The following is an 11,143-nucleotide window of genomic DNA, read 5'->3' on the forward strand; positions in this document are numbered from 1 at the left end:
GGATCTACATGACCCTTTTTCTAGGCCAGTGGCATACAGAATTTTCATGTTGGCATATTTTTGGCAGGTGGCCCAGGAGCAGATCCCTATTCCATTTCCTCTACCCATCAGTAAAAAATATTTTAAAAAAAAGGAAGCACTGTATGAGAAACAAGTCTAGGAATGAACTGCACTTAGTCAGCCTCTGGATTAAAACTAAATCATACAGAAAAGGCTTCCAGTAAAGTTGTATTAGTGAAATCCCACCACTAGTGATTACTACATTGTTTCTAACCTTTTGAAGGGACATGGGTGTCTACACTTTATGTAGTCTGTAGCAAACATTAAAGGAGAATGCCAGAGTAAGCTAGATAATTTAAGTACTGGAAATAAGTCACTAGGACAACAATATGCATGAAAGTTGCTTTATTTGTTCGTAAGGTCTGTGCGTTACAGCAAGCATAAGTTTAGCTATTGTGGACAAAGCTCAGTCTGGAAGAGCATTAGATGTTAACTATGGAGATGTATAGTGGGCAGAGCCCATATGTGCATACAACATGCTGTTTTTCTGTTGCTGGAATCATGAGTTACATATCTTTGAGATCTTTCTGGATGTTCCACAATGTATCTGCACTCTTCTTCAGCTGAGCCACTTCATCATCCTTCAGCTTTTGGTTGATCACACTTGTCAATCCCGAGGCACTTAGGACAGAAGGAAGGCTCAAGAAGACCTCGTTCTCAATGCCATACATGCCCTGCCACAAAAGAGATCACTCAGACATGAAACCATCACACCTCAGATCTGCTTTTAGTTTATATAGCAGGAAGCCTTTGAGAGCAGAGCTTAAGACTTTTATAATTTTGAAGCCTGCAGAAGATTCAGTTTTCAGTCACAATGTATTTGAGAAAAAGTGCAGAGCTGTTTCAGACCAAGTGATTGGCAATACTGAGATGGTTGATTTCAGAAACCCCACCTCCAAAACCCTCATTTATATACAGCAAGCAGCTGACAAAATTCAAAGACACAGGATTAGGGCAGGTCTTTTTTCATACTATAGAGGGAGCAGTAAGTTCAGCCTGCTCAGAGTCCTTGCTGCACTAGAGGTTATACAGCTGGTGCAGACAAGATGCAGCCAGTTATACCAGCTATAAAAGTATATAGCTCTCTCCCCTAGCACCTTTGCTAGGCAGTAGTTCATGGAATCACAGCTGGGCCTCCATGAAGTTTTCTGTTTTTGCACTGAAACTTCCTTTTAATGAATCTGCATGCCACACATGGCAAACTTTACACAAGGGTAGTACAACATTGGGTAGAGTACAGAGAGCTTAGTTTCAGCTCCATACTTGTGACAAGGGTAGGCTAAGAGGTCAGACTAGAAAAAATTGCAATAGTAAGCTCCCATTTTAAATTCCATCTAGTCTTTTACAAAGTTTCCTTTGTTCAGCATCTTGCTAATTGAGACTATTTAGCTTTTCCTTAACAAGATGAACTAGAACATCCAATTAGCCACCATTTCTTACCTTTACCAGTGTTGAGACTGAATGAACCCGGCACAAGTTCTTCAGCATGGTCTCACAGAGTTCAGCAACACTAAGGCCAATGGCCCAGTTTGTGTATCCCTTAAGTCTGATTACCTCATAGGCACTAAGGAAATATTGAAATACAGTTGCATTAAAATGTCTTCAAGACACTGTCTGAATGCTACGTCTTAAGATGAATGAATGTTCCCCATTTAAAAAAATCTGGAACTCCTGTGACATATTGTAAGTTCTGGAATTAAAATGTCAAAGTAAGAATTACGTACTTCAGCAATAGAGGATAAAGTATAAAAGTCTACGTTATCCCATATGTATAATAAAGAAGCCCTATTGTTCTCACAGGATTAGCTGAAAAGAAAAATTCCATCTATGAACAGTTCTTAGTGTTAAGTAGAAAAATAGACACCTACAACTGAACAAGTTTTCTATTCAAGTCAGTGGCACAATCATTCCGAGTGCATTTGGAATAGGTAAACATTTAGAGTCAAAGCTATGCACTACCTACACACATCCTAGTTTTTTTTAAACCAACACCTGCATACACTTTATACCAGTATAGTCCTTATTTCACAAGTGAGACAAGTGATTTAGCAACGTCTAGTTACCTCTAGACATTTCCCCTAAGTCAATGAACAAAATTTTCCCTAAATCAACTCCAACACTCTGCTCACAGAAACATACTACCTTTTCCTAGAGTCTTGTGCCCTTTGAACAAAGTTAACCATTTAAGAAGCTACTTGTGAGAAAACAAGTGCACACAGCTCTAAGCACTGCAGTACTAAAGTGGGTATGTTATGCAATAGCTTGTCTCACTGCAGGATAAAGCTTACCAACTGAAATCCTGCATCTGTGTTTAAACCAGTAGTTCCACTTACCCATGCAACCCTCTAAATAAAAGGGCACAAAAGCTGCAGCAGAATGGAGAGGCAGTGACAAGGAGGCAGTGTGCAGACTAGCTATTTTCAGCATCACATATATCCACCTTATTCCTCAAGTCACTGTACCTTTCAACCACTTGTTTGTGGAGATCCTTCCAGTTCTCACCATCTTTGTCAGTTCCCATGGCAGGATTCAGCTCCTGGAGAGAAACGCCTGCCACATTAACCCCGCTCCAAACAGCCACTGTAACAGAGAAAGGACATAAGTTTCAATAGCACTTAGCAACTCCCCCTCCACTTTTCCTAAGATAACTAGAAACAAAGTAGTAGTAGCCAGAACCACGATAATGTTTGAGGCAGGTAAGTTTTCATTTAACTACAGTTAATTCTGAGAACTCTGGGGGTCAAATATGAGACTATTTTAGTACTGACACTTTAATAAGTCAATCACAACACATGAACAACAGAACTTTCAGTCCTTGAAAGGTGACTTTTGAAGTCAGAAACCTCAAATTCTAGCAAAAAGGTACATCTTAGCTGTTCAGCCTTTTAAAACTAATTTTACTCAAAAATTGCAGCAAATATGTATTTGGTGTCCCACTAGTCAGTATTACGGTTAGCCTTCAAGATTTCTATTTCCCTGAATAACAGGGCAGCAATATGCAAACTTGGAATATCAAGAGGAGTTTGCGCATCTCCCTTCATAGTGGCAGCTTACAGGTAGATTCATTCTCTGTTCCTGTGAAGTAACTAAAATTTCCTAGTTACTTCAAAGCAAAAGCAGCTGTAACACTGAAGCAAAATGAGCTGTGTGTATGCTCAGCCAAGCCCTGCTTTCATTACAGTGTAGGGCTGGCTTCAGTAAATACCGTTGTTGATCAATGTCCCATTGCATTTGATCAAAGTTCAGTGTCTGAAGAGGTGGCTCCCTTAGAAATACACAGCACTAAAATATAAAGCAGTACCAATCTACACAGATGTTCTGCTGCATCATTTCAGATTTGAAATACATGAACTGAATTAAGACAAATAAGCTTCTTTGATTTCACATGTTTTTAAAACCATCTTCTCTTTCAAATAGCATGGAGAAAAGTCACAACATAAGGTAAGGGATAATTTTGTTAGCCTGAATCTGGATTGCTAGCTTTTTCTAGCACTTGCAACAAGCTCTGCCATTGACCTAACAAGAGCTAATATTGCTTTCATAGAACCGTGCTACAGACTATGTTATGATACTCCAAAAACTGAGGATAAACAGAAGTAGTAAGCTGTAGCCTTTAGGACACAACTTTAGCTAACAAAATTGGCCTTTTCAGTTCAGGGTTTAATCATACAGCCGCAGTCACTTATTAAAAATGTGTAGCTAGATTTCCTGGACTTGTCTCACTCTAATCTTCATAAAAATACAGCAAACTGATAGTTACTCAAGCTCAGCTGCATCTGTTCTTTCAGATTTTTGCAACACCCCTTAGGTCTCAACCTCTAACACTGTATTGCTTATTCCCAAGGAGGTCAGAACTGCTCCTTACCACTAGAATCACCATGTTCTCCCAAGATCCAGCCATGGCAGCTGGCTGGGTGGATACCAAGTCTCTCAGCCATCAGATAGCGAAATCTAGCTGTGTCTAGATTGCAGCCACTTCCAATCACACGGTGTCTTGGCAGGCCACTCAGCTTCCACGTGACATAGGTTAATATATCCACTGAAAAGAAGAACATGCATAGTAAATTAAGCCATTCACATACGCCAAGAAGAATGCTCCAACAAATACTTTGCTGTAGGCAACCAGGAGGACTCAACACAGTTGGGCTCATTGGTCACAGTATTTTAGGTCTATCTGGGGTCTGACTGCTTGAAATTTAGGCCCCATCTACCTACTGTTCAAAAAAAACTGAGGAAGGTCTTTGGAGATTAGTACCCTACCAGCTAAAATTGGAGGCACTTTTGTCACAGCTAAACCCCTAGAGCATCCGGAATTGGGACTGAACTCTTCATACGGCTAAAACATTCAAGCAGTTTCCTGAAGTAACATTACCTTCCACTTCATCACAGTAAGAGGTAAAGCAATTGAAAATTAAACATGTTTGAGACTTACATACTGTTTCTTGGTTGTAACTACTTCAGGTTCCTTTCTTAAACAGATTTGTGCATTAAGCAGTTTCTGCACTAATTACCTCTGCAGCATGAAAAGCCAGATGAGCTCTATGCTTTGGCTGCACATGGCTCTAAAAATACAGTTTTAGAAAAAAAAACCTAAGTTGGGGCAGAGAGAAGTATGTAGAGTAGAGAGAAAAACTAATCCAACAGAACAATAATAAACATGCCACGATAATTACGGCTCCAAAACTCCCAAAAGCCAGCCAGTTCTCAGGAGGGAATGTATTTGTGTCTATAGATCTGAAATAGATAATTTGCTCTGCTCAGGCACCAAAGCATGTCATCTCAGCACAGTTCACACCTTGCTGTTAGAAGTGGCATGCTCATCAGGCATAGTTTACCTACAGCTTCAGCTGAGGCAGTTTCTGCCAGGATCACAGTATCTGTACAGACTAGAAAGCACCTCCCTATCAAACAACTACATTTGCTCTGGACAGTGGCTTTCAAGTCAGGTGCTGAGACATGCACCCAGACTTTGAGTGCTGCTTTGTAATCTCATCATTTGCCTGCAGTACATCCACCCAGGACAGGCTGTGGACAGTGCTATCCAAGTTAGAGCCTAGACAGATCTGGGTAAGTTAAACAGGGAAGGACATCAAGGTCACACACCAACACATATGCAGTAGGCACCCCTGAAGCTCCAGCAACCCTGAATTCCCTTCTAATGGACTCACAATAGCTTCCACTATTAAGACTAGTGAACAAAATTCCACACATTGAGAAAACAGAGCATTATAAAAATAATTCTGAAAAAGCAACATGAAATTCTCCTCCTGCAGCTGCTCTGCTGGAGAGAAGCCTATAGTTCGAATTCAGCCTTGCTAGAACAAGAACAATTTGAACTTTAACTCAGTTAGATTTTTAGATAAGTGTTTAAAATTGCCATAAGTTATTGTACTTGCACAGTAGCCACTTGCTCAGTACACTAGTATTCAGTAATACTAATTGTACACCAGCTAGTTACTCAGCCACCAGCTGAGTTGCTAGCTTTACATGCACTGTTTTGACTCTGCCAAGTTATCTTTAAAAGCAGTGTCACTTCATTGCCAGGGCTCTGTAGTAATGGCTTCACTCAGATGTTGAATCAAGCAAAGGCAGAGACACCCTACAAAGCATATCAGAATGTTTACAGTTAGCTTTAGACATTCAAATATCCAAACTGTCCCAGTGCAATGAGATGCTTGCAAGTGAGCACACAAATGTGTGATCAGTTGTAACTTAAGTCTTTTCTAATCTAACTGAACTATGTAGTAGTTAGCCTTTCCCACACCATAGGCTTCAGCATGCAAATTCCTTTTCCTGAAAGTATAGCCAAGACTATAGGGTAAGTTCTCCATCCTGAAAAATAGCCATATCATATCCTGACACAGGAGAAAGTTATGATTTACAAACAATTTAAAAGCAAAATAGATGTCTCCTTTAGAGATTAAAATTAAAATTAAATTAAAGTACCTACTACTTAAGCCAAAGTATGTAAAGAACCGAAGTATTTACCACAAGGCATGCTTTTAAAATGTGGACACCATCAGAAGTTCTGAATAAAAACTTATTCAGAATCAGAAAGTACAGAGTATTTTTTTATATTCTGCTGTTAGCAACTACATGGCAGATGTCCACACAAAGCTATTAATTTTCAACATTCAATTTGTAGTTGAAAAGATTAATAGAATAAAACACTAGTTCACTGACAAATAGAATTTGTAAGTGTTCTAGGAAAAGATTGCCTTACCTGGGTTGGAAACCACCAGGATGGTACAGTTGGGGCTGTATTTGATGATTTGAGGAATGATGAATTTGAAGACATTCACATTCCTCTGAACCAGGTTGAGACGACTCTCCCCCTCTTGCTGACGAACTCCTGCAGTTACTACCACAATCTTGGAGTTGGCTGTGACAGTATAGTCTACAACAGAGCATGGGGAAGAAGATAGAATGTTAAATAGACTTACCACTAATTTCAATAGCATTGTGTTCATACAAGTATTACAGGTAGTTTCTCCACTGTGCATACATTCAAATGCAAAAAACATGAGACATCAATATAAAAGCCAGCACCATCTCTTACATTGTCCTGATATATCAACACGTGGGTCTTGAAAGTACATTCAACCCCTCTGAATCTCATTTCCACTATCCAAATAACAATACTATATCTTCTACATCAAAGAGGTACTAGAGTTTCATTAAAATCTGTTCTATTCAACAAGCCCAAAACTGTAGAGGGGCCATTAGAGGTGGAAGAGAAAGCCCAGATTAAAAGCAACTCCCATTGTTATGGTGTTCATCTTGAACTCTCACCCCAATTCATATACTTTAACTTTTCAATATCAAATCCTTAGAGATCTTTAGGATTACACAACTAATGCTCCACTATTAAGCAGATTCACAGAATATCAGCATTAAATAAAAGCCGAGGTTCACCTTTGTCTGCCACAATTTTGTGAGTGTGAAGGAACAAGCTCCCATGCTGCAGATCCATCATTTCTCCTTTTAGTTTGTCTTCCACAACATCAACCAGAGCAAGCTCATCACAAAGACCCTGAAAACAACAAAATTTGAAGGAATCAATGAAGCAGTTAACTTGCATTTTAAAGTTACCCGAGTTGAGTTATATTACATTTTAAATAACATGTTACACATCTGAAAGCATCTCTTCTCCAAAGGTAAACCCATAGGACAGCACTATCTTGGTGCTCTGATGTATCTCACAGTAACAAAGTCAGAGACTACTACAGCACAGGTTCATAAAACTCAGACTTTTCAAAAAAGGTATTATTTGTGGGAAGTTTGAGTGCACAGCTAACCCTTTGCTAGTAAGGCACTTCATGATTTAGTTATTATCTTAGGAAAAAAGTTGCATTTTTCAGACTCATAACAAACCCTCTAAATCTATCCAGCAAATAGCCCTATTTTAAATATTTAAATACCTAATACAACACACCACAATTATCAGGTAAGTATTCTTATAAGATTCCTTCAGCCAATTCATTTCACAAAAACCAGAATGGGAACAGACTTATTTTCCTCAATACTAAAATGTATCAAGAAGAAACAGATTCTTTACCTGATTTTTCTCTACTAGAGCTACTACATTATATTTACTTTGCAGAACAGATTTAACCACATATGCTTGTTGTCCAGACAGGTTAAGTTGGGAGATAATGTCATATAGTCTCAGAATAGGAGAACAGTGAAATATGGGGGTGGAAGAAAAAGGCATTCTACTATAATGCAAAGTCTTACTGCCTTTTGACAGAAGTGGTTACTACCCTTGTAAGTTCTACTATACTTTAAGTATAGTAGGCTTATCATTCAGTAAATTACACTGTGATTCAAATTACTACTTCTCTATTTTCCTAGGTATCTACACCCTCTTTGAAAGCAGTTAAGCCATTTTTGTGCTATTGAAAAATATTACTGCAAGCAAGCTTCTTTGTTTACTTTTATATAAAAAGGTAACTCATTACTTCACATGGAAATATTATTAGCATCAACTAAACTACTTTAAACATGCAGCAACAATATGCACTATTTTTCCTGTTGAAAAAAATCTATTTAACAGCAGGCATATTTAAGTTTTTTATTTCATACTTTAAAATCATGTTAGAGTTTACTGCTTTCCTGCATTGTTTCCTTTCACAACTAATTTGATCAACTGCTGAAGGAAAACCATAAGAATCTATATCTGCACTTGCTCTGTTCTCAAAATAAGTCTGCAGGGTAAAATTAAAGTCTCAGTTATTTAAACATTATGAAAAAGTATCCCTAACTGAAGTCACTGGTGTTAAACCAAGAAGTTCGTGTAATCAATGTTTGAAAGAAGAATGTGTGCACATGTGATTATGGATAGATTTATACACAGTCTAACAATTGGGACTTTCAGTCTAGACCTTGCAACCAATATTCACCAGACACAGCAGGTTCAAGGAGCCAGTTCTCACTGAAACAGGAGAGCAGCACCTGGAATAACTCCAATGACTAATTTCATTAATTTGCATTAGTGTTGCCTAGAGAAGAGTTCAGCTCATTATTAGCACTCACAGGAATGAGGTCTACACAATCACCAAATGCAGCTCAAAATATTCTCATTGGAAACAGCTGACTTGTGACTGTGGAGATGTTTCCATTTCTAAAACAATATGGCAACACCAGTGACTTGTTTCTAATTGAGAGGGAGCTAAAAATAACCAACATGGACATTTCAATGTCATTCAAATTTATATTAAATATAACACCAGTAAACTGAAATCAGTATTATCACACTGTTTAATTTTACAAAATTCAAAGCCATCTATTAAAGTATAGGAAACTAAGTACGAAATTTTATGCCATGATTTAACAAAAAGACACCTTGGGGAGCCAACCATCTTGTACAAGTCAAAGCCACATCTAATCCAGTGACAAGAATCAGATAGTTTCATTATAAAAATGTTTTATACTGCAGCTTATACTTGTGAGATAATAAGAGAGAGCAGAAATCTGGCTGCAGTAAGCTTCATGCCATAATCCAAGCTTGAAAATTTTAAAACCAGTTTTTACTCTGGGTTTGGTGCATACAACTCATTAACAGTAAAACTTTGTGCCTAGATTTCTGAAAGCACAATTTGATCCTGCTTAGAGCAGCGTATTAAACACAGATGAATGCTGGATTGTACTGAAGTTCACAGTAACTTCACCCAACTCCCTCACTGCCAACCTTACAGGTTACAGTACTCCTTCAAAAACAAGTGAGTTCAGATCACAAGAGGCAAACATTTGCTTAAAAAAATATAAATACAAAAACTCAAAGTGAACTGTCATCGTTTTTCCATTAAATTTTTCCTTTAGTTAAATAGTTTCTAAAACCATTTGTTACTTTCACATCAGTACTTTAGTTTCACTGTGGCCTTTTCTTACTGTCAGTTTTTCTTGCTCACAAGGCTCATGAATATCAGCAAGTCTTAAAAATTTTTTTGACGATTAAAAACACAGTACTTTAAAACATGCATCCTCAAAGTAACAGGTAGAGGAAGGAACATCTCCAAATAAGATACAGCTAGTGTGGTAGTACATGCAAGATTTTTGATCTGTGAGCTACTTGATTTAAGATCTGCCCCTGCAAATGGGTAGGGCATATCTGCTTACGCCTTCTTTTAAAAAAAGATCTGCAGCTCCCATTTGTCTTTTCAAAAAAACAGCAGGAGAGGAATCAAATTTAACACATTCACAATATTCTCTAAAAACAAAGGGCAAAGTACAGAGATCCTTATTGCATAATAAGCCTTTGCTTTGCTCAAAGACCGCAACATGAGATTTGCCTAGAAAAGCCCGGAAACAGGAAAAGACAGAATAACCTCTAAGTCAAGCCCTCTGTTTTTAGTTTTTGGAAAACTAGCTAAAACCTCTCTGGAAACAATGAAGTCATAACTAAGCAATAAGGTCTTAGGAGAAATAAAGAATCTTACTGAAGGGGACAGCAGTGTTTTCAGTTATTGCAGCACATATGCATTAAAAGAATAAAAAGCAAACATGCACCATTCTGATTCCTATCCCCTATTTCACATGGATTTCTGCTCTGTCCACATTCTTTGCCCAGAGGAGCTCTCCCACCAAGCAAGCTCCAGCTTTGTTGTGGAAGAATAAGAAAATTAAAACGAGAAAGAAAAGTTTGGCAGGGGCTTCAGAGCCATTGCTCACTCCATTTTCCCAGCAGCCTGCAAAACAACTCTGCCTAATGAGAGATTTATTGCTAAGCACAGATGGAAAGGTGAGAGAACAAGGAGAAACTGAATGGGGAGCTCAGCCTTGCACGAACAGCGTAGGTCACTGCTTGCTTATGATTCATTCCTGTATTAACCTACCAAATTTCCCACCGTTTGCCAAGACAAACAGGCAGTGCAGAACATTACAGCAGTGGGAACTTGAACGCCACATCCTTGAGCCATACCTTTCCAAGGATGCTGATAGCACAGGCCATCCCAACCTGTCCAACTCCCACAACGGTTATCTTGTTGTTCGGGACCGTGGTTGCCGCAGCAACTGGGGTCATCAGCTTCTCCTTGAGAGTAGCCATGGTGTTCTGCAAGGAAAGACAGAGAGATTTTGCTCAAAGCAAGCCAAAGAGAACCAAAATGCACGCTCTGAATTGAAGAGGTCATCTGCCACAGCTGGAAACTTGCCAATGTAAGTGCTGCGAGTCGCTGCTGAGAGCGGTTTTACGTAAGGCCGCACATGAGCACGCTGCCCTTGTTCACAGGGCTCCTTCCACCTCAGGAGTTACCAGCCCACCCACCCCTCCCTGGCCGCAGGGCTCTGGCTCCCATCCCTCCCTGCATTCGCTGGTGCCCAGAAAGGGCTGAAGGGGGGGGCAGAGATTATTTTGGCAGCATGTAACAGAACATCCTTCTGTTCGCAGCGTTTCCAGAGCCTCCCCCAGAAGGCAGAAATACCTTCCGCGTTAATGGCTCTTTGGCGTTCACCTCCCTTCAAAGCGCCCATCAGGGCTGCGGGACTGGTAACAAAACCACGAACCAGTTTGGGAGCAGTAAGCCCGCTGGGATTTCCCCAGCTCGTTTCCATTCGGCCCCGAGGCTCCCTTCGCTCAACCCAC

General features: G+C 39.4%; 1 protein-coding gene across 1 annotated transcript; it reads right to left on the bottom strand.

Annotated features, from left to right (window-relative positions):
* Positions 1-390: 390 nt before the first annotated feature.
* LDHB (lactate dehydrogenase B) lies at positions 391-10,614 on the bottom strand. Its single transcript, XM_009332823.1, has 7 exons — positions 10,481-10,614; positions 6,976-7,093; positions 6,284-6,457; positions 3,926-4,099; positions 2,523-2,640; positions 1,501-1,624; positions 391-734 (listed from the first exon to the last, which is right to left on the bottom strand). The coding sequence occupies exons 1-7, from the start codon at positions 10,604-10,606 to the stop codon at positions 567-569; spliced, it is 1,002 nt and encodes a 333-aa protein (XP_009331098.1). The 5' UTR covers positions 10,607-10,614; the 3' UTR covers positions 391-566.
* Positions 10,615-11,143: the final 529 nt, after the last annotated feature.

This window comes from Pygoscelis adeliae, unplaced genomic scaffold (assembly GCF_000699105.1).
Source record: "Pygoscelis adeliae isolate BGI_AS28 unplaced genomic scaffold, ASM69910v1 Scaffold38, whole genome shotgun sequence".
Taxonomy (NCBI): domain Eukaryota; kingdom Metazoa; phylum Chordata; class Aves; order Sphenisciformes; family Spheniscidae; genus Pygoscelis; species Pygoscelis adeliae.